Genomic DNA, 24,330 nt, shown 5'->3' with positions numbered 1-24,330 from the left:
ATAACCTTCCTTCCCCTGCTCATCTTCCCTCTTCTCACTTCCTTACTTTTTTTTTTTTAATTCCAGTCTGGTGACATCGATCCAGACTGTTACTATACAACTATTCCATTTGTATTATACAGCTTTTCACACATTTTATTTAGACTTTTCCAATATGTTTTAAAGCATTTTAACAACAATGACTTTTATTTATATTTATGTATTTGATTGATTTAAATACTCACCACTAGTCCTTTATATACCATCATTTTTTCACTATTAATGTCGTGCTTTGATTTGTTAGTGATCCATCTGGAGAATGGCTTTTGGTGTTTCATCCGTGTCTTAGTGTGTTTGTGTTGCTATACAGGAATACCTGAGACCAGGAAATTTCTAAAGAAAGAAGGTTTATTTGGCTCATGATCCTGCTGATTGGAAGACTGGGCGTCTGGTGAAAGCCCCAGGCTGCTTCCTTCCACTCACGATGGAGGGTGAAGGGGAGCATGTGCAGAGATCCCATGGTAAGAGAGGAAGCCAGAGAGTGTACGGGTAGGGAATGGGTGCCAGGCTGTTTTTAACAACCAGCTCTAGAGGGAACTAATAAGCAAGAACTCACTCACTGCTGCAAGGATGGCACCAGTCCTTCCTGAGGGATCTGTCCCTGTGACCCAAACACCTTCCACTAGGCCCCACCTCCAACACTGCCACAGTGGGGATTAAATTCCAGTGTGAGATTTAAGGGGTCAAACAAATCATATCCAAACTATCAAACTGTAACAATCAGGATGGGTAAAAGAGTAGGGTAAGCTCTGCTTTTGCACATGAGGTTGTTTTTCTGTTTTCACCCATGAATGACAATCATTGTCTGTATTTAGGACTACTGGGCTACAATCTTTTCTCATCAATATCTTGGAGTCATTGCTCTGTGGATTTCTCTAGTTTCATTTTTAGGATGGGAAATTTGAAGCTTGTCTGATTTTTATTCTTTTGTAGGTAACTTTTATATTATCATGGCTGCATGTTGATAAGATTTTTAAAGAATTTCTATTTAAAGACATTCCGGAACATGTGTAGATATCTAATGTATTTTAATTACCTTTACTGTAATTCAGTGAGCCCAATTAATCTGCTCACCTAAATAATTTATTTTAAATCAGCAACGTTTTAATTTTAATATTTAATATTTATTTAATATAATTAACATTAATATTTAATTATTCCTGCTGTACCTAGTATTCTGGTTTCTTCCCTCAGGTAACTCTATAAGTCATTGGTGCAACAGAGATTTATTGAGTGCCAACTATATACTAGGCATTATTCTTGGCTCTTGATGTTTTATCAGTGAGCAAAACAAAGATTTCTATTCTCAAAAAGCTTAAAATCCTGCCACAAGAAACAGACAATAAGCAATAAACCTAATAAATGTGTAAGTGACATGGGGGAGCACATGGTCTAGGGGTCAGGGAAGGTTGTGGCATTAACTTGAATGGTTAGGATAAGCATAGAGAAGATAAGTTTTTTCTTTTTTCAGTTTTTGCTTTTTTTTTTTTTAAACCGTCTCCTCCACTGATGGAAATCTGGTCCCTTCCTTCTGCTTCAGGGGCTGTTTCCATGTTCATACGCCATATCGGTGATGACATTTCACACAGCATCAGTGCTGCTCTGTTTTATCCTTATGCTATTATTATTACCTTTTGCTTTTCCCTGCAATCTTAAAACAGCTATTTTCAGACTACCTATGTCTGTTTCCTCCCAGCTTGTTTTCTGTTTGTGGCTTTTTCCTCTTGGTTAATAACAGAAGTCATGTGCTCCTGTGCCATTTCATGGATGATGAATAGATGTCTTTTAAACAGTTCTATTTTCCAAAGAAAATTATACTTTCTGAGAAAGAATATGCTTTCTGAAAAAAGAGACATGCTTTTTGTCAGACCAAGATTCTGTTTGCTTCTTGCACTAGTGTCTCTTCCTAGGCCCCTTCTCATTTTATTTATTCATTCCTTAGCAGAAGCTGCCTTGGCCTCATGTCTGCTACAAGATAGGACCCACGGGGCCCACCGCCCTACCTCTCTGATGGTGACTGCCTCCCTCAGCTCAGACTTGGAATGAGGCATAAGGCACACATGCAATCTCTATTAAGTTGGGCAGAAGGCTCTGTCCTCCTTTCTCAGAATCTGAAGATGGCAGATGAGTCAGAGGCCAGTGTGTTCTTTGCTCCAGTCCTCCTGAAGCAGCAGAGCTCTGAGCTCCTTGCCTCTGTCCCCTTTGTAGAGATGACCATGCATTCAAAGACACCAAACAGCTCTGCCCAGCCCTTCTACTTCCTATCAAGGTGGATAATAAAAGCAAATGTTGCCATGTTTGAATTTGTAGATAAAGCAAGAAGCAGATTGTCCAGGGTGAGGGGCAAGGACCTGCTCTGGACAGCTATGAAGGTGGCTTTTGCATAGTGAGCTATGGCCACCCCATTGTTCAGGGAGTTGTGTTCCTAACTCTCAGCCTGCTGTGCAGCATATCCTTTCCAAGGGTGAAACCTGTGAGACACAGTCCTAATATGTTCTTCTCAATCTATTCCCCTCATCAATGGGCTTTGGCAATGAGATATTCTTTTATTTCCCCCACTTAACGATCTTGATCTTGGATTATTTTGGGGGACATTAAGAGAAAGAATGGCAGATACTACTAATCTGTCATGATATTATCAATCATTCCTTCATGAACTTATTATTTATCTGGTTGTAAAATCATGAAGGCAATGTAGGCATTATTGTTTCTATTTTAAGGCTCAGAAAGGTGGAGTGACTTGCACAGGGTCATGTATTTAGACGGAGATGGACTGGTCCATGTATTTTTCCCACTATCCTTCTTTGTTCCTTTCTGACCACCCTATGGACTGTGGTAATACATTGCAAGTCTAAGGCAACTTTCCCCAGCAATTCACTACATGGTATGCCTCTTAGACATTCTGTCACTATGAGTGTGTGTATGTGTGTGTGTGTGTTCAATTAATAAGAAATAGGTGAGACCATTTGTGTGTGTGTGTGCATGTGTGTGTAGGCACACAGCTAGTTGGTGTCATAACTGAAAGTCTTCTCATTTCAAATTCAGAATTTTTCTCTCTCATGTATGATATCTTCTTGCTAAAGAGAATTAGGGGGAAGAGCTCTTGCCAGAAATTCCCTCATATGCATTCCCAAATGGAACAAAACTCTCAGAGTGCATCTCAGCCTCTGTGCTTCCCTGCTGGTGTGACGACCAGGGGATGTCACATTATCTGCATGTGTACCATGGAGAACCAGGGCTTATTGCATTGGGAAGCCTCCTTGTCATTCCACTGGGCTCCCTGACATCCTTATCCTGGTACAAAAACTGCAGTCATGGAAATCCAAGACTCAGCAAGCTGTTCACATTGGTGTGTGCTGTTTGCATGATGAACATGGTGGTGTTGTCTTGGCGTCCTGGTTAAGCAATAAATGTAAACGTGGCTACCCGAAACCCAGCTCTGATAAGCCGCTCCTCTACTTTCTGTTCTGGCTCAGGTTTCATTTTCCCACCCTAATGCGTATCACCAAGTCCCCACATACAAATCATTGTCCCTCTCCCAACAGAGGCCACGTCCAGTCAACGAGAAGATCCCAGGGAGCAGATGCTGGCTACAGTGGCTTTTCTACTACACAAGGCATGCTCTTTCCCCTCCCCTAATTCATCCCTGGTTACAGAGGAGCTGGTCCTAGAGATTGATTTTATGAATGGACTTGTAATGAGTCCCCCATTCTTTCCCCACACACTCCAGAGAGTCCAGGTTCTGAGGCATGCTAAGGGGTTTGTAGGAGAGAGACGCAAGGCTTCGAGGGGACATTGATGCCAAATCAGCTCCCTTTGAGGAACACAGCTTTGCAGGATCACATTCACAGAGGAAAGGACACGTCACAGACATGACTGCAGGCAAAGCTTCTGGTTCCTTGGACCAGAAAGAGGGAGGGATTCTCTCTGGTAAAGTTCATAGAAGGTTACACAGGTTCAGTTCTAGTAAATTACTTGGCCTGTCCTTTGAATACATTGAGATGGCTGATGAAGATTAGGAAGAAACCTTCTTGTTTTCAGACTCAGCTGGTCTTCTAAAGCATGGCCAGAAAGGCCCGGTTTGGGTTAAGGTCACACAGAAGCAAACTGGAAGCCAGGGAAGATCACACGGGCCCAGCACACCCCACTCTGCTTGTTAGGCTGTTTTACAGAAAACTTAAGGTGTATTAGGGAAATCACAACAAATCCTCTAACAGTGTCACTGCATTTAACCAACGAGTTTATCCCCTGAGAGTTAGCTGTCTAAGGAAGCAAACAACCAAAAGTTCACTGGACAGAATTCGGTTCCATGTTCCAAACCTAAATTTAAAATCATGCAGACAGTGGTTCTTAATTAGGTGTGACTTTGCCCCCCCAGGGAACACATAGCAATGTCACAACAGTTGGCATCTAGTGGCTTGAGGGATAGGAATGCTGCTAATGTCCCGTAAGGCACAGGGTATTCCCCTGGCCTGGCCCCCTTCTCCCCACAGTAGCCCTGAGGTTGAGAAGCCCAGATGTGGATGGTCATCACCCTCTTTCCTGCTGGCAGCCGACAGCGCATCTCCCAGACATAACTCCTCCCTATACCCTCCTCCTCACATCCTCGCTAATCTTCACCTTGGGGAAGGAGCCTGTTTGATGAAAACCCAGCATGTGGGTCACACTCACCTTTCCCTGCTGGTCCGTTTTGATCTCCCAGCCCCGGGGCAGTTCCAGCCGAGTGTCTGCGAACATGTTGATGAAATTCACCAAGTCCCGGTTGTGCTGGTAGCGTTCAAAATTGCGAGCATCCCGTCGGACTTTCAGAATCATGTGCTTTAAGCAGGTGCTACTGGTGAACACTCGGTAGGCACTCTGAGACGGGTCAGGGCGATGGGGTAAGGAGTGGGGAATGAGGAAAAACACAGAGCAAGCACACCGTGAGCACCCTAACACTGCTAAGTGTGATTGTGACACAGCGGTTTATTATGAGTGTGAGGTAGAGGCCTCAGAAAATGAGCTCTTGCTCAAGAAGTAAATGCCCAGGAATTCGAGACCAGCCTGTGCAACATAGCAAGATCCCATCTCTACAAAAAATTTTAAAAATTAGCGGGGCGTGGTGGCACGTGCTTGTGGTCCCAGCTACTTGGGAGGCTGAGGTGGGAGGATCACCTGAGTCCGAGAATAGAGGCTGCAGTGAGCCATGATTGTGCTGTTGCACTCCAGCCTGGACAACAGAGCAAGGCTTTGTCTTAAAAAAAAAAAAAAAAAAAGTAAATGTGCATTGAATCATGCCCCCTTGGCCCACATGGACAATCTGTGACACCCATTCCACCTGAGTGCTGCACAGTACGGGACGCGGCCCACCACCCCTCTATGCGACTCCACACGGTTTTCTCGCTGTCTCAGTCACGTCTGGCTCTCCTTGGTCTCCCTCTACCTGCCTGAACCTCACTCCTCTCTCTCCTCCATGGTCCCTTCTCTGACTATTGAGGTCTGCCTTTGGTCCTCCTACCTGTCTAAAACAGGGAGCATTAATTTAGGGCCTCTGGGGATTGAAGGCTGGACGTGAGAGGTCTGTCATTTCTTTGAATCCTATGTAAAAACTTGTGTGTGTGTGTGTGTGTGTGTGTGTAGGGGGTTGGGGGATGGGAACAGATGAAGAAAGAAATGACAATGTGACAGTACACAGGGCTGGTGTGTGTGTGTTTGGCAGCAGGGGCGTGCGTGAAAGGACAGACCACATGTAGACAGGGGGTTGGTTGGGCCAGTGGCTCCTACTGGCCCAGGGCCACCTGCACCCAGAGCTGGGGCATGGCCATGTGCCACGCGCTTTCTCCCTGTGGCCCCCACAACGCCTCTGGGGAGCTGCTTGGGATCGAGCCACTGGGCATCCCACAGGCTTCTCAGAAATAACCTGCTAAAAACTGATATCCCCCTCTGTAGCCATGCCCTCCATCACCCAGTCAAACTCCAGCTCCAGCTTAGTGCGGTCACTGCCTCACCCAGGTGCCCAAAGCAGAAACTACGCTGTCTTTCTTGAGTTATCATCTTGCGCCCACTCATGATCACGGTGGACCTAAGTGCTGCTGAGTCCATGAGAAATGTCCTTGAATGGAGCCATTCCTTGCCACGCTCCCACCCCTTCCTTAGGTCACAGCCAGATCATCTCTCACTCAGCGGTTGAATCAGCCTGTGTCTTAACCCCCTCAGCTCAGTCTCTCTCCCTGACACTCTGCCAGAGAAAATGCATCATCAACCCCCCTGGTCAGGCAGCCCGAGTGCTACTGTTGACTCCTGTGACCTGCTGCAGTAGATCCAGGCTCCTTTGCATGAATTACCAGGTGTTCTGCTGCCCAGTCTCCAGCCCCTCCTCCTCTCTCCCTCCTGCCAGTCACTCACACTCACCACCTTGGACTTGTCCCCCAGGCCCCCTCACGGGTGCATCCTTTCTACAGATGTCCCTCTGTCTGGACTTCTTCTTGTCCACTTTCGACCTTCAGGACTCAGTTCAGCCGCCTCCCCAAGAATGCTCCCTAGCGCCCCCAGAGCACTCTGTCCTCCCTCAGTTTGGCCTGGTCCTGTCACACTGGGCTGATCTTTTTCACATCATTGCTCCACAAAATGGGATCTCCTACTGTTTAGGTGTCACGTTAATCTGTCTTTGTGACTCCAGCACCTAGATCTGAGCCTGAACCGCAAAAAATGTTTGTTGAATGGAAAAATTAATGAATATAGTGATATCATGCCATTGCTTTCTTGAAAATACCAAAAAAAGCAATGAAAAAACTACATATGTAAAATCATATCAAATTTAACTTCAGTGTGATATTTGAAAAAACCATATCAAAAAGAAAGCCCGTTATTTACCTAGAAGAACTCTGCTTTAAAATTTTATCAGTGAAAATGATTTTCTAAAATGATTAGGTTGAAGGGAATCTGGCCGATTCATAATCTTGCTCCTTTAAAATTTTAATAATAATAAAAACAAGTTTGCTTCCAAAGCACTTTCACTGACATTAACACATTTGAGCCTAACAAAAACCCAAAGAGGCAACAGCATTTCCAAATCCAGCCTTTGTCCTTTTTGGGAGACTCACAGATAGTCAAGAGTGGACTGAGCTGTCTTCTTTGTTTTTTCTTGCTTACGTTAAAATTCTACCCTTTTAGATCTATCAGATGACTTTACAAAGCTGTGTTTTGGGTCTTGCCAAGCCAGGCCCCTCCCTCCGCATTTTAGGGCACTCACATAATTGGCATGCAGCACAGTGAAGAATTCAGGGTTAGTGATGAACTTGACCGCTGGGGACTGCAGCAGCAAGGTGATTTTTTGTGAGTTAACTGGAGAAAGTGACCCTTCTCTCCTTAGATCTGGAAAAAATGAAGTTGGGAAAAAGGCATTTCAACCTCTGTACTTCGCTCCTGATGGCAGCAGCACACAAGCCTTCACCCACACAGCAGACTGTTGGATTTAGGCCAAGTGTCATTACTTTATGTATGTCAGTTAAGAATTATCATTTCCTAGCAGTGTTTCTGCATAACTTCAGTAAGGCTCAAGTCCTCCAACATCTCTTCCCTTTTATCACAATGATTTTCTTTTTCCTTCCCCTTCCTTCCTTCCCTCCCTCCCTCTTTCTTTCTCTCCTTCCTTCCTTCCTTTTCTTTCTCTCTCTCTCTCCCTTACTTTCCCTTTCCTTTTCCCTTCCCTTTCCCCTTCCCCTTCCCCTTTTTTTCCCCTTCCCCTTCTCCTTCTCCTTCCTTCCTTCCTCTCTCTCTTTTTGCTTTTCTTGAGATGGGGTCTCACTCTGTCATCCAGGCTGGAGTGTAGCTGCGCGATCGCAGCTCACTGCAGCCTTGAACTCCTGGGCCCAAGCCATCCTCCCAGATACATAGCCTGCTGAATAGCTGGGACTACAGGCAGGCACCACCATGCCTGGCTATTTTTTCTTATTTCCTTTACAAATTGCTAACCATAGCTGTGATAGACTGTTTGCGGAAAGGACCACAATTCCTCTCCTTGTATCCACACCCAGTTGCATTGGGACTTTGCTGCTCTTCCCCTTGGTGAATTGGGGCTGGCCTTGTGCCTTGTTTCAACCAACAGAACATGTCAGAAGTGACAACGGATCAGTTCTGCATCAGGGTTTCAAGAGACCTGTGTGTCTCCACTCTCTGGTAACCCTGCCACGGCCATGAGAATGAGCTCGGGCGAGGCTGCTGCAAGATGAGAGGCCACAGGGCCATGGGAGCAGGGACAAGCCACCCTAGTGGCAGCCGTCTCAGGTCAGCCCTTGGCCGACTCCACAGCTGATCCAAGATGGACAGGTGAGCTCAGTAGCATTCTGAGGAGCCACCCAGCTGAGCTCAGCTCAAATTGCCAACCTGTAGAACTGTGGGGTAGATGCATGGCTGTGAGTTTCAGCCACTAATTGTGGGATTTTTTTTTTAAATACAGCAAATGCCAACTCATTTAATATGAAACTCAGAAATAAACTTTCTGCTGCCTTTTCCTCGTGTTTCTAGTTACTTGGCTATTGTACCTTGTCTCTCTCAGAAGTTTGAACAAAGAAATAAATAACAGGCCAGGTGTGGTGTCTTATGCCTGTAATCCTAGAACTTTGGGAGGCTGAGGCGGGAGGATCGCTTGAGGCCAGGAATTTGAGACCAGCCTGGGCAACATAGCAAGACTCTGTCTCTACAAAAAAAGAAAAAATTAGCCAGGCGTGGTGGTGCATGCCTGAGATCCCAACTACTCAGGAGGCTGAGTTGGGAGGACTGCTTGAGCCCAGGAGTTTGAGGCTCCAGTGAGCTATGATTGCACCATGCATTCTAGCCTGGATGACAAAGAGACACTCTCTCTTCAATAATAAATAATAATAATAATAATAGTAACAGAAAAACCTAAACTAGTCAGTTTAGTTAGCATATCTGGTAAAATGAATTGAAAGGGGGGAATTAAAATTGGTAGTGGAACTGTGGATGTGCCTTTTTAAAAATCACATGAAAATGTCCAATATTCTGCATTGCCCTAGACGGCTGAGACCTGGCAGGATTGGGATCCCAGTGCTGCCTGCCCAGACTGTTCTCTAACCCTTCTTTTGGCAAATAAATCTGCCATCATTTACCCAATTTAAAAAGAAAGTGGATTATTAGGATGTCACTGTGATAATCTTATCTCACTACAGGTTAAAAAAAAAAAAGGTGGAAGCTAGTCTCATGCCTTTCGATTATCCTTGTCGGAGTTCCACTCGGGCCAATTTAAAGAAATGAAGACCAGGAAAACCAGGCCCCAGGTGAATGCCTACTGTAGTGGGTAAAAATTCCCTCCTGTGGCATGCTGGAAAACCTCTTCATTCCTAGGTTCTTCTCTTGGGGGAACTGAATTTTATTCTATGTGCAAATGAGTGATTATTCCTAGTGTTATCATACAGCTCCTTTGAAATAGACTGTGAATTTTTATTGCATGTTTTATTTATAAGTGAAAAAATCCTTAGGACACCAACAAATACAATAAATTTACTTAACAATAAATTATAAATAAATAAATAAAACATTTAGTTAACACTACGTGATTGAGCCACTGACAAAGTTGCCTTGCTCCACAAGCACTCTAGCAAATTCAGCTCCATCCCCGGAATTCATCTACTTTCCCGTCTCCAGATCCCCACGCCAGGGCGGTGGTGTTTCCTTCACTGTGATCACTTCTCCTAAGTTTCCTGGTGGGAAGCTCATTCTGTCTGCTTTCCCTTGGGGGCACTAGGCATGCCACCATCCTCCACCCTGGCCTTCCACTCTCTTCACCCTGGGGCACATTGCTCCCCATGAGGCAGGGTGACAGGCTTGTAGCCCTCTGTCACACAGCCCCTGGAAGCCATCACAGGTTGTGGGGACCCCTCCTCCAATACCTAAGCTGGACTGGGAAGATTCGGCTTCTGAGTCACTCCCTCCACCTCCGCCTCCTCCTGCTGGGGCTTGCTCGCAGCTTTGGCTGCCAGAATCTTCTTCCGACCTCTCTGTTGCAATGGTTCGCTGAATGTTTTGATACCTTTGCATTAGAAAATGGAAAGACAGGAGTTAACTTTGGTTTGCTCCTTGGGGGCCAATACTCTGAATCAGATAATTGGAGAAATCTGTAAAGAATTGTCTTGAGTGTCAGGAAAGAAATGCTTAAAATTCCCACAAGATAGCCAGCACAATTAGCAAGACAAGTATCTCTAAGATGATTCGAGTTCTTTTTGTTTTGTAAGCTATGATGAGTTTCAAGTATGGTGACTTTTCAAAAATCAACACAAATAATAACTAATCATGCAAAACAGCCTGTGCCCTGCATTAAACAAAATCAGGCTAAGTCTAAAATAAGAGTGTGGGAAGTAAATTAAAATGCTACAACTAAGATATCAAATTACCTCAACATTATTGTAATAAGTGTACAAACTGGGCTAGCGGTTCTACTCACTTAGTTTTATTTGTTGGATAATTGATATAATTGGGCAAAGGTCATGGAAATATTATACCTAATAGCATGCTGGCAAATAAATAAATGTTTTCTGCTTATTCAAAGGCTCATTTTGTTTTTCTTCCCAAGTTGGGGACTTAGTCATTTGGCCAGCCAGCTAGCCACCTTGCCAAGTACCAAATATTTGCTAACCCTTCCAATGTGTGAAGGCTTTGTGCTGGACTTTCCGATGGAGGAGAGGATTAGAATACGACATTGCCCTTTAAACACACACAGTCGAGATGTAACAAAAGGCAAATGGGACGGAAGCCATAACTCCAGCCAGGTGAAAGGCTGTCACAGACAGGCAAGAGGTGTGTGGGACACAGATGAGGAACCTCCCAAGGTTTGTAAATTGTGAAGTTGGAGTATGAATTTGTTGGAGAGTTTGTTGGGAAAGGACATTTCAGAAGAGAAACAACATGTGCGAAAGCAGGCCGCCCTCGGGGATCTCTGAGACACCTGGCAGTGGCATCAGGGTGTGTGGGCACCGGGCAGGGCCAGGAGACCAGTGGAGAGGGAGGAAGGAGCCCCAGAGGGCGCCCTGCAGTAGGATGGGTGCTATTCTCTAGGCCACAGGTTCCCCAACCTGAGCCACGCAGAATCATCCGCAGGACTTAAAACACAGACTGCCGGCCTCACCCCCGGAGTCTCTGATTCAGTAGGTTTGGCGTAGGGCCCAGGAATGTGCATTTCTTTTTTTTTTCTTTTTTTTTTTCTTTTTTTTTAAGAATGTGCATTTCTGATGAGTTCCCAGGTGATCCTGATGCTGCTGGCCTAGGGATCAATCTTGAGAATGAACCATTGCTCTTGGTGATGGGTGGCTGCTAAAAACAACCAAAAAAAACCAGGCAGGGCCAGATGTACACGGAGAGTGATTACCCAGTGTCGGAGTGGAGAATGCATTGCAGGAGAGGAGCCTGGAGCTGCGGAGAGCAGCTGGGGGCTCCTGCAACAGCCTAGGCTGGAGACTTTCTGTCTCCGGGAAAGCAATGAGGGGGTGAAGAGGAGGAGGAGGATGAGAGATGGGGTAGCAGGGAATAGCCAGTCTCCAAGTGCAATCCCAGGTGGGAACGCGCGGGGATGCTCGCTGCACAGATGAGGCTCCATTATGGCAGGATTTCTGCAGACCAGTGCCCCGCCCTTTCCTTGATCTTACAGAGGAAAGCTTTCTCACTGTAGTCTCCAGGCCATTTGCAAGAGCATCATCTGAGTGATTGTTAAAATTACAGAAATTGAAGCAAAATAAAAATCTGCATTTCTAACGAGTTCTTTAGGAAGTATTATTTATATCTAGGTTTGAGAACTACTGGTCTAAGGGCTTTCTTTCACTGTTGTTTTATCTGGGGACACTCCCACTCACTTCTGACACCTTTCAGAAGCCACCTTTGCCTGGAGTGGTTACTGCAAGGCATTTCCTGAGCAGGCCTCTTAGAACAAAATGTGGAAGGGGGCGATGAGCTGAGCGGTGGTGTATCTACAGACAGAAATATTTGTGGTAATTCACCACCCCGTACATCTGTGGTGGGAGGTTGTGAAGAGTGATGGATGGTGAACGATGGCCCTCTGTGATCTTCTCCCTGCTGGGGACTCAGGGAATATAGCTGTGGCAGGAAAGCAGGGGGTGCCAGCAAGAAGCTGCCCAAGTGTGTGACCTTGACCAAGGCGGGGAACGGGGCCTGCCAAAGACTAAGGCAGCTGCTACCGGGAGGATTCCCTAAACGCCTTATGGCAGACCGCATTTCTCAAAATGGCACAACGATATTTTTAGACCCACATACTCTTCCAGAACTGTATCTCTCCTTTTAAAAGACAGAATCCATGTCCCCTTCAACTACCTTGACTAATAGAGTTTGTAGCAGCTCGTGATGGAACTTAGCAGCCATGCTCTGAGGCAGCCTGGGCCTCATGGAAAGTCTCTGTGCAGGTGTCCTGGCTGAGAGGCCCAGCCAACCACCAGCATCAAGCTCCTAATATGTGAGTCTCCAGCCCCGGCCACCCTCTGACTGCAACCAGGAGATATCCCGGGAGAGAACTGTCTAGCTGGGCTCAGTCAAAACAGAACCATGAGAAATAATGGTAAGAAGAAATGCTTGTGGTTGTTTTATGCCACTACGTTTGGTGTAGTTTTACTCAGCAACAGATGCCTGGAATAGGGCTTAGAAAAATGTCAGTAACCTTCCCTTCCTTTCCAATGTGCAGTAACCACAGCAGAGCATTATGAGTAAATATGATCTTATTTGATGAGGATAATGTCAGCAGTGTCACAACCTACTTCACACGTCCTCAGCTGGACCTTGGTTATCGCAGGTCTTACTGAGTCAACAGCCTCAAATCCTGCATTTGGCCCCATGTCTGACCTCTGCCGAAGCACAGAGGGCGTCTGGGGAAGCAGGGCATGCAGTGGCTTGAGGAGGGTCTCAATCTCTCAGGGCAGGACTGCAGCCTCAGAGGTTCCCCAGCTTTAAACAGGAGAGAGAGGCAGCAGCTCTCTTCTATTTCATTAGGAATTATCCATCAATATCCTCCTCCATTTTTTTTTGTAGCAAAAGGTTAAATATTTATAATAGATAGAGGGCTAATGAAAATTAGCTAAAAAGTCAGCTGACATACATAATTTGTAAATGGACACACACACACGCACACACACACATACAAACCCAAAAAAAAAAAAAAAAAAAAGCCCTCCAAAACCAAGCGAAATCTAAGTGGCATCAAAATACCAGGATCACCTCTTATAGCAACAAAAACAAACCAAAAGATAAGATGGAAGTGAAGCTGTAGTTGTTGGCAGAGTAAACCCCTAGAACCACAATGTCTAATGTAGAAAGCAGTTAGGCATTGATACCAAATGCCAAATCCACATTTATCTCCCTTGGCCTAATCTTTTGGGAATAGAACCCTAAGGAAACCCTCCACTATAAGGCAGTCTTAATATTTAGCAGGCCCTTGCGACAAGAAACAGTGACAAAAGCAATAAGCAAAACATTCAACAGTATGAAATTAGGTTAACTAAACTTCAGCCATTCAGTGGAATACTATACAAGTAATTACATGTTAATCTGAAGACTATGTGGCAATATTAAATGCTTACAGTGTAGTAAGTGAAAAAAGAATATGAAACTAACTACATATCACCATTGTAATCATGTAAGAATTGTGCATGCATATGGAAATTGAAGATGGACACATGTTTTTAAAAAGCTAAATTGGCTGGGCACAGTGGCTCATGTCTGCAATTCCAGCACTTTGGGAGGCCAAGGCAGGAGGATCACCTGAGGCCAGGGGTTCGAGACCAGCCTGGCCAACATGGTGAGACCTTCTCTCTACTAAAAATGCAAAAATCAGCTGAGTGCGGTGGTGGATGCCTGTAATCCCAGCTACTTGGGAGGCTGAGGCAGGAGAATGGCTTGAACCCGGGAGGCGGAGGTTGCAGTGAGCTGAGATCATGCCACTGCAATCCAGCCTGGGCGACACAGTGAGACTCTGTCTCAAAAAAAAAAAAAAAGCTAAATTATCCTTGGGGTAGCTAAAGTATAGATCACTTTTTTCTATTTAAAACTTCGATTTCCCTTAAATTATCATAATTTTATACAAATAATTAAAAAATCAAACTTTAGTTGATTATTTAAAATAAGAATACATATTTATATTTTCTGCTTTTCAGTAAATATTTGTGAAAGTAGAATTAATTCTGGATATTCTGAAAGCATGGGAATTAACCCAGAAAACGATCTTGTACTGAGTCCTATTAACCTTCTGGCACCATACTAGGTGCTGGGAGCAGAGAATGGTAGAAGGAAGAATAAGGCAAAAAGGTAAGAAGTGGCAACAGAGGCAGGCACATTCTGGAGGCTACAGGGGAGGAAGTCACTGGCTCTGTGTGGAGGATTCTGGGACGGCGTCCTGGGGCACATGACATTGAGTCAGGTCTGTAGGACAAGCTGTGTTTCAGGTGGGAGGCAGGCATGAGGCATTTTCCTGCAGTGGGACCATGTGGCCAAGCCATAAAGGCCTGGAAGAGTGTGCCACGTCTGGGGAATGGCTGAGTTGGAACATGGTCACTGCGACCTACCACATAAGCTTCCACATTGATTGCTACTGTGTACTCTGCACTTCCTAGTGTTATGTCTCCTTGCACAAACACATCTGATTTTCACAGTCATCTGGTTAGGCTCAAGGGAAACTCCTTGCAACACTAAGTAATACTTTCACATGGCTGTGAGCCAGTAATCATTGTAAATTTCTCCGGATAACTGTGGGTTATCAAAATAATGACCCTGGTGTGTGTGGTCGCATGTGAGATGGATAGAAGATTGGAAGTGTACTTTCTGGGGCTGCCTGTTATCATGCCAAATACAGAAAATCTTAAATGCTTCAAAGCAATAGGTTAAGTATGGAAAAGCCTGGATACTTATTTGAAGGTTATCTGATCTTCCCTAGGTACACTTTTTCACAAGAAATAAGTACCTTCTCAAAGTGCTAAATTCCTTTTCTTTTTATCTGACCAGATGGATGTAGCAAATGCAACTTCCTATTCGGCAAAGTCCAGCTGCCTCTCCCAGCATGTTCATCTCCACTGGAGGGCACAGGAATTCATATCAAAGGCTATAAAACTTATTTGGAGACCTGGTTCAGGATGGATTTGGCCTAATTTTTATATTATGCAAGCTGATCACCCCGATAAACTTCCATGGATGTTTATGCCATAGGTCGAGGTGCTTCCTTCTGCTTCAGATTCATTGTCTTGCTTTGGTTAGTGTTCAAAACAGCACCTCTTATGAATACAGCCTGACGATGCCTTCCCCTATTTCTCTGCTAAACAATTGGAGCTTATCAGTTTTGGCAAGAGAGACCTAGGGGCTAACTTCTGCCTATGGAATCACAACAGGGTCTCTATCTAAGATGAGCTTACTTTGTCTTCTACATTTTTTAGTTACACGAATCTTGTTGCAATCACCATGAAAGGACTCTCCCATGGATTTTGGTCCATTCATGCCTTGTAAAACTGGGTTATCAGGACTTCCTCTCTGTAACATGCTTTGTTGGAGTGGGAATGACTGTAAAGTGTGCTGCCAATGCAAGTCTTTTATGGTTTTTGTTAATGACTTCAACACTCAGCTGCTGATGGGGAAAGGTGGAAAGCAAATGTCTTCCAAACGTTCAGGCAATGAAAAAATGTTCTGGTGATTTTCACCTAAAGTATGCTCCTCTGTGTACAACAGTAACCAGAAGTTCATTTTCTTTTTTTTTTGTTTCCATGTTTTTTGCTTGTTTGTTTTTTTGAGATGGAGTCTTACTCTGTCTCCCAGGCTGGAGTGCAATGGTGCGATCTCAGCTCACTGCAACCTTCGCCTCTCAGGTTCAAGCGATTCTCCTGCCTCAGCCTCCTGAGTAGCTGAGATTATAGGTGCCTGCCACCACGCCTGGCTAATTTTTTTCTATTCTTAGTAGAGACAGGGTTTTACCATGTTGGCCAGGCTGGTCTCAAACTCCTGACTTCAAATGATCCACCCGCCTCGGCCTCCCAAAGTGCTGGGATTACAGGCGTGAGACACCGTGCCCGGCCCCATGTGTTTTTAATAGGACTAAATTGTTTCTCCTCCTTTTTTTCTGGCAGATAACAGTTAAGTCTCAAAGGCATTTGCTATCAGTAGGTGTGTTCCACAAACCCAGTTCTTCATTCTTTTTAGTCTTTCTCAACTTTTCCTTCACCTTCATACTTGACATGAAAGCAAGACAGCATGTGGGTGCAATTTCAACTGAAGGAAGCCTCAGTTTGCAATTCCTGGTAATCAAAAGTATCCTGAAGCTGCCACTCCGGTCTTAAAGAGCAAGATGTCAGAGACAATGCTCTATACTAGCTTACTGCATCATCTCTGACATGAATGGACCACTGTTTAAGCCTGATACTGTTTAAGGTTTTGTTTGTAGGTTAAAAACAAAATGATATCTTTACAAGTTCTCAAAAAAAATAATTCTCAAAAAATGTTTTTAAACATTTCTTTTTCTAAGATGAAGGCTTTTCACGAATTATTATTGATAGGCATATATCAATTATGGGATCAGGGTAGGAATGCATACAGTGATTTATGAGACAGTTTATTCTCCAGGCAGCTTTTAGTCTTCTTATGGAACCTGTCCTTGGAATGTTCTTAACCGAGGTCTGTATCCTTTTGAGAACTGTATGATGGGTATGGATCAGTCAGCCAGAAAAATGTGTATCTATGTATAATTTGGGTACAGTGCCTGGAAAGTTCAAGGAACACTGACATCCTTGGTGAACATCCCAGGAGAGGGGGATACACCGGTCCTTGGTCAAGAACTCCTGTTTTTGAGCCTAGGCTATTAAGAAGTTTAGATGATATCCCATCCTTAAATGACACTCAAGCTTAACTTGTCTCTTGCCACCAAATTCTAAATCTAGCTTTCCAAATACCTGCTAGGAACAGGTTTCTTAAGATACTTAATTACTTTCCAGTCTCCTCATACAGTCTGGGCAGAAAAGTGTAAGGGGAGTGTCTCTAGCTGCCATTCTCCTTTCACTGTGGTTTAGGGGAGCTCATTGCATAATGATCACCAACCGCCTGTTGAGTTGCTCCATCTGCTGGATGGACCCCGATCTCCGCATGCCATCCGGGGTGGCTGCTGCCGTCGGACGCTGCCAGGTGGTTGTGCGGTTCACGTGGTCCACATAAAAGACCCGCCCGTGGCTGTCAATTCGAGCTTCCCAGTCTAGTGTTTAACAAGAAGGCAAAAAGAAAAATCAAGGACAAACCACTGACCCATGTGAAACGCATACAACTTCCAGGTCTTCTGCAGGTAGAACTCACCATTGGTTCATGGCTGCAGGCCAGACCCTGCCCACAGCACCTGCCACGACTTCTGGGACACTGGCATGAACTCGGGAGCTCAGAAAACAGTTTAATGAACTCAGACTCTCTGCTGGGCCATATTAAACAGTAATTGTGGTTCCTTGACCAAGACCTATGTTAAAATTCTAATACTTTCCTTTTTTTTTTTTTTTCTTTTTGAAGCAGAGTCTTGCTCTGTCACCCAGGCTGGAGTGCAGTGGTGCGATCTTGGCTCACTGCAACCTCCACCTCCTGGGTTCGAGCAATTCTCCTGACTCAGCCTCCCAAGTAGCTGGGATTACAGGTGCCAGCCACCAGGTCCGGCTAATTTTTGTATTTTTTAGTAGAGACAGGGTTTCACCATGTTGGCCATGGTTGACCAGGCTGGTCTTGAACTCCTGACCTCAGGTGATCTGTCTACCTCAGCCTCCCAAAGTGCTGGGATTACAGGCATGAGTCATCACACCCGGCCAAAATTCTAATAATTTCTAAAGAGAAAATCTAATGTTTAATGAATTTATTTCTTTAGAAATGTCCATCCCCACTGTCACTCTTGTTGGCTACTCAAATGACAGCTGTGGAAGATTGGAGTATCCTCCAGTGAGAGCTGACACTGTGGTGCTGGAGAACGCTTTCTTTGCTAAGTCTGGGTTCAGTGGAAAGAAGAATGGCCCTCAGATTAAAACCAGTTTTAACTACTGTTCTAAAATCTTGGATCTGTGAATTTAGATGACCTCTGTCTTATAGTTAGCAAACTTAATCGATTGACTTTCCTCTTGAGTGGGTGAATGGAAGGAAATGATTGTTAGGGTTTCAAAACAGCCTTTTGATAAGTTGTTAATTAACAGTGTATATTCAATCCGCAGTTGTCAAATATCTCTGGTCACCAAACCAAACCAGTAACTAGGCAGTACCCTTTTGTTGATAAATAACCATCCCAAACAGTAGAGGGAGCCCGAGATAAAGAAAAGTTCCCTTGCTTCCCAAATTAAAAACAAAAGAAAATAAAAATAGAAAACAAAAAGGTGGAAGCATGGATGAGTCACTACATAATACAGGCAGGGGCTGCGTTGGGGTGAGGTGGGTGGAAAAGAGCTGGAAGCAATGTGTTCACATTTGAGCGAAACATAGAAGAGCGATGCCTGCTGTACAGAGATGGGCAAAGCTTTTAGATTCCACACATCGCATTGTGGAAATAGCAGCAGTGTGATAAAGTTATGCTGAAAATACACAAGACTAAAGAAGAAGAAAAAGCACAAATGTCCGCAAAAGGAGGAAAACCATCCAGCCTTTTCAGTGAGAAAAGCCATAGCTTTTGGGAGTAGGTCATATATTAACAGTTCCATTGAAAACTTATCATTCAGGTAATGACATAGCAACTCTCATTTTTTTAAGGGAAAAAATATATTTGGCATATTTATTGTTTTATATGTACATAGTATATCTGTTTGTGGCATTATGGCTTATGCCTGACCTGACGGATTGTCAAGTAATGCCCAGTAAAAACCAAAGTACCCCCAAACACCAAACGTAACTTATGAGAGAAATTGAAGAAAAGATGTAGGCAGATTGTATAAATATGTGCTAGGTTTTGATTAAAATTGATCTAATGATTATCTAATGATAATCCAGCTGTCAAGTGTTAGGTGTAAATGGTAATTAGCTCATGGATGAAATTGTATATACATACAATTACTAGATAATTACTCTTGATCTAGAAACTTAAAAATTTTAATGGATCCCAAACTAATATTAGTAAAAGCAACAGGACAACTATTTTTCTTGAATCCAACATGACTGTCTTCCAACAAAAAATGACCATTAGTCTTTGAAGAGCATTGTGCAATTTAATTCAACTGAACAAACTATATAGCACTCACTCTGAACTAGAGACCGTGCCAGGTCCTGAGGACACAGAGCTGAGTGACACATGACCCTGCCCTCCAGGAACCTACAGTAAAGAGAGGGGTCCTTTGCAGAGAAAGGTTGGGTTTTATAAATTAAGGGAAAAAGCTAGAAAATTAAGTTGCAATAATGATAATTTATCACCACATGTTTCAATTCCTCATGGAAAAGTGTAGTAAACCCAACAGCTGGGCTCTTTTGTCAATACATTAAATATCTGGAATGTATTGTGCTATTATATACTCATACACATTCAGAAAATCATAGCTAAGTGTAATCAGAAATTATGTACATGTTTTCTGGATTGCTTTGTAAAGAATTTGCTTTCACATATTTTATAACCAAAGGAAATAAATTCCAAATGGAACTTCAGGCATCAGCATGACTTGAAGGGCTCAGCACTGTGATGCCATGGGTTTGTCTAAAGACCACCTGAAAACAGTACCTTCATGATGCTGGTGCAAGTTATAGCAGTGCAGATCAGGTCAATTCATTTGAGACTATAGGATCTATTGCACACTAAATTATATGCTCTCCATAAAGTCCAAGAACAATGTAGAACCTGATCATGTATCATATTTAGTTATTATATTAACAAAAACCTATACAACTGTACATTTTGAACAATTTTAACAAATGCAATATTATTGCATAGTCTAGACCTTTCTCTTGAACTTCAGAGTCACACATCCAATTTCCTTCTTGACATTACTACCTGGATGACATCTCAAATAGAAGATGATCAAAACCAAGTATCGGATCCTTCCCACCAAAACCTGCTCTGCCTGCAGCCTTTCCTACCCATCTCAGTTGAAGGCAACTCCACCTTTGTAGGTTGAAACTCTTAGGTCATTTTTGATACCTATCTTTCTCTCATATCCATATCCAATCTGTCATCAAATCTACCTTTAAAATATATGGCCAGAATCAGACTACTCCTCACCACTTCCACTGCTCCCACCCTGGCCCAAGCTACACTATTGTTTGTCACCTGGGTTACTGCATAAAGACATAATCTTATGTTGAATCTCATGCTTCTATCCTTCCTCTTCCCAATTTATTCCCTACACAGCAACCAGGGCAAACTTTTCAAAATCTGAGGCAGACAATGTCACTTCTCTGTTGAAAACTCTACAATGTCCTCCTTTCATTCAGAGTAAAAGCCAAAGCCCTTAAGTGGTTTACAAGGCCCTGCGTGATCTGGGCCTTGCTAGTTCCCTAACTACATCACCTGCTGCCTTCTCCCTTCCTCAGTCTGCTTCAGACGCACTGGTCTCCTGTTCCTTAAACCCACCAGGGTGTTTCCACCTCCTGACTGGCAGTGGCCATTCCCTGTGCCTGCAAAGCTCTTCCTGCCCAACACTTGCAGGGATAACTCCCTTAACCCTCAGGTGTTGTTTTCTCAATGAAGCCTATTCTCACCACTTGTTTTAAAATTGCAAACCAGCCGCCACCACACGAACTCAGAGATCCCTCACCCTGGTCTATTTTTGCTTTTCCATAGCATCTCCTATGCTAGGCCAGTCCCTTTTTAATTATTGTTTGCTAATCTGTCTTCCAGACTAGACTGTAAGCTCCATGAGGGCAGGAATCTTTGTTTTGCTTACCCACAATAGTACCTAGCACAGGGTAAACATTCAATAAATATTTGTTGAATGAATGACTATCAGCAATACGGTAATTCTTGTACTATTTGAGATTATTTAACAATATGCAGTTGGTAGGATTCATTACCAGTTTTTCTAAGGTCTTTCACTGTTATATGGATAGAAAATTGAAAAATATCTGGAGAAATTTGTTCTCATTATTGAAAGTGGCTTATATAAAGTAATTATTTTACAATGGATTTATATACAATCATTTATAATATTTGCATGTATAACTAGTTATCTGTACTGCACAGATTTGAAGGAGATTCATGCATTGAAAGGTTATTTGTTGTGGGGAAAGCGTCCCTTTCCTGAAGATAACATGTTATACATATTTTTCAATTAAGTGTTACTTAGGAAGTATTTATAGTGATGCTAAAATTTTACTATTCATTTATGGAATGTCCATAAATCAGTGTATAAAGAAAGAAAGAAATCAGGCATCAAAAGTTCAAGGACATGATGTTTGGCTTGGCCCTTGAAAAACAAATATTGTGTTTCTTTAAGTTAGTCCACATATTAAAGATGTCCTTTGATTTCTCACCAATAAATTACAATTGAATAGGGAGAGGAGTGGTGTTCCGGTAAAGTACAGCACATTACCAAGAACAGATGAATTAAGAAATAAGCACTTGTCCTTTTGAAAACTGTAACTGCTTCATGTAAGCGCAGGCAAAAGAATGTAAAGAAACACTGGTTCCTTGCATTCTGGAAAGATTCTGTAGTTGTAAAATCTATCAAATCTTAAATATTATCTTTGCTTGAAAAATAAGTCAAAACCAAAACAGAGATGTTCCAGAATTCACGAACATATGTGATGCTAAGTGAATGCATAATGTCTGGGGTACCGAATTCTTCCTATAAATTTATTAAATGGAGTATTATGAAGTTAAAGCTAGAATGGTATCTAGAGACTATCTAGGTCAAACCTTTCATTTAGCAGATGAAGACATTTAAATTTTATTTTTAAAATTTTACAAATGAGAAAACTAAGTCTCTGAGAGATTAAATGAATTTCCCAAGTTCAGATGACTAGTTAATTATTAATTACATACTACAGTTACCAGGAGAAACTGACATTGAATTCTGTCTTAAAGATGATATTTTGCCTGGCAACCCCTAAGAACTGCAGAAGAAATGTGAAGCTATTACCTATGGATGCAAGTTATAGCAAGGGAAGTACAAGTTCATGTGCCCAGATGGATTGAAGTTGTTTTAACATATGGAGATGCTTGTGACGTAACAGATCCAATGGAGAACAATAGGATTATTCTATCTTGAACTGCAATTTTAAATATAAAATGTAAAATTTGGGACTTAAAGGTCATGAACAGTTTGCAAAGACTAGTCAAATGTGATAAAGAAACGCTCTCCATTTCAGAAGCTGAGAGGCGCTGAAAACACAGTGTTCTCTCTTCAGGATCACATGGTGAAACGACTAGTCAAAAAAACAAACTGAAAACCCAAAAAACCCCACCAGTTTTTAGAGTAGGTGTCATATTGGTTTTTGTTAACAGTGTAAGGCACGGAGTTGGGAAAGACTTTAGATGTTTACACACAAATTCATACTGACCTGCTTAGACTTGATAGGAAGAGTTAAGACACAGATTTTAAAAACTAAAGCTTACTTGGTGGAAGAGGCTCATCGATTGTTGGGTAGTGATGATGTTCAGGCCTCAGGGAAGGAAGCTGGCTTACTGGCTGGGAATTATGGAGTATAGGACATTCACCTACGGACAAGATAGTCAATACATTCAGATTCATTCACTGCTGTGGCAACATCATCAAAAAAGCATGACTGTAAAACTAAGTACCACAAGAAACAACCCCAAAGAGCGGGAAATCCATTTGTGTGTGTCAGTTTGCTACATTCACAGTCATTCATGAGAGGGGGAAATATTTTTTTAAAAAAGAAGAAAATCCAAACACTTCATAACTAATGATCTGTGCCACACAGTCCAATATGTAGGATTTGAGTCTGATTCTGTAATGACCCGAATTTCCTGAATCAGGAGGTGGCACCAGAAAGGAACACAAGAGAAAATTAGCAGAGCCTGATTGCAGCCCAGTGGAGGAAATAGGCCTGTTTGAGGGAAATGCAGCGTTTTATAAGGTTCCATAAAAGTTCCTTGGGCTTGTGCAAAATGACACCTCCTTACTTGGATAGGTTTCATCACAGGGCTGCCGAAAGGCTGTTTTTCAGATTTTTGAGGGGAATGAATTCTTAGATGCTACCTTTCCAAGACAGGTCAAGGAGCTGGCAAGCCAAGAATGTAATGTAAATTCCTGTAGTAGGAAAGCTGGAGGCTGGGGGGTAGGGGAGGGGAGCCAAGGTGCTGAGGGGTCTCAGAACTGTCCAGATTATTTTGAGGAGAAATCAGACAAGCCAGGGTGCTCCAGAAAGAGGAAAGGACAAGAGACAAAGGAAGTAGATAAAAAGCAGAAAGATGGTGACAGGAAAGCTCAAAACACAGAAATGGGAAAGAAGGAGGAAGAAAGACAGACACGGAGAAAGTTTAGAAATAAACATATCCACAGGATGCATGCCTCAGATTATTAAAAGGAAACCTACGACAGACATAGCTTATATTGTTCTCAGTTCAGACTTATAACGAACTGAACAATGTTCTGAAGTGGTGTCCTCAGGCATGTAGAGCAGCCATGCAGAAGGCAGGCCTGCAGCACCAGCTGCTTGGGTCACATAATCAGAGGCCAGTGCTCTTGATCTTTGCAGAGTGAGAAGGGCCCAGGACAAAGGATGGCCTTTTTTCAGACGGTTCCTCCTGCCTCACACCGTGCTGGTTTTCTTGCAAAAGCCTTTAAGGGCCAGAGGGCAAAGGTCAGGCCTTTTCCTTCTTCTGTCCTCTGCTGATGCAAATAGCAAGTGTTCCATTATCCCTTGGGTCAAAAAGAAGAGAGACTGGAAAATGGTGGTCAAATGGTTGTAGGATCTCAAATGCTGAATATTTCCTAGAATATCCACACATGGAAAGGATGATTATTTCTTCTCACTCTAGTTCTATAGAACTGATCAAAAATAAAAATAAATTAATTAGGAAGAAAGGTGGGTTTAATTTTGTGATTTAATTCCTAGAGCTAACTGGCAAACAGAAGTAGAGATATATTCAGGAACAAAGGGTCCTTTTAAATATTAAATATAGAACATCATTTGTTGAGCAAATTCTGGCATGTTACTCAAATCCTCTGGGTCCTTGGAGATGCTAATAGAAAACAATGAAGGTTCCTCTCATGCCGGCACCCAGTTCATTGTGGACAGACTGCTGTTTCAAAGATGGGCTCTGTGTTTAAGTGGATACCACACTCATGTTTGTTTGTATATGTGGTTAGTGTCCGAAATTAAACAAAACCATGGTACAGTTGTTATGTCATCAGCTGCTGCATTTTT

The 24,330-nt window shown here is 43.1% G+C and overlaps 2 protein-coding genes across 9 annotated transcripts in view; one reads left to right on the top strand and one right to left on the bottom strand.

Annotated features, from left to right (window-relative positions):
* The window catches only part of PSMA2 (proteasome 20S subunit alpha 2), a 617,132-nt gene that overhangs the window by 48,530 nt on the left and 544,272 nt on the right, over window positions 1–24,330 (top strand). The gene's annotated exons all lie outside the window — the stretch shown is intronic.
* Window positions 1–24,330, bottom strand: part of HECW1 (HECT, C2 and WW domain containing E3 ubiquitin protein ligase 1) — a 456,269-nt gene that overhangs the window by 92,183 nt on the left and 339,756 nt on the right. For 6 of the 8 annotated variants that reach the window (XM_050783350.1, XM_050783351.1, XM_050783354.1 and 3 more), the window contains 5 exons: window positions 22,553–22,654; window positions 17,101–17,251; window positions 9,927–10,066; window positions 7,271–7,392; window positions 4,711–4,896 (listed from right to left, as the gene is read on the bottom strand). In XM_050783350.1, the coding sequence (XP_050639307.1) occupies window positions 4,711–4,896; window positions 7,271–7,392; window positions 9,927–10,066; window positions 17,101–17,251; window positions 22,553–22,654 (701 nt within the window). The remainder of the gene's footprint in view (window positions 1–4,710; window positions 4,897–7,270; window positions 7,393–9,926; window positions 10,067–17,100; window positions 17,252–22,552; window positions 22,655–24,330) is intronic. The other 2 variants (XM_050783356.1, XM_050783357.1) reach the window with 1 other exon arrangement.

Source organism: Macaca thibetana, chromosome 3, assembly GCF_024542745.1.
Source record: "Macaca thibetana thibetana isolate TM-01 chromosome 3, ASM2454274v1, whole genome shotgun sequence".
In the NCBI taxonomy this organism is placed as follows: Eukaryota; Metazoa; Chordata; class Mammalia; order Primates; family Cercopithecidae; genus Macaca; species Macaca thibetana.
Note: the sequence above shows the minus strand (reverse complement) of the source record. Positions and strands in the feature narration are given on the sequence as shown.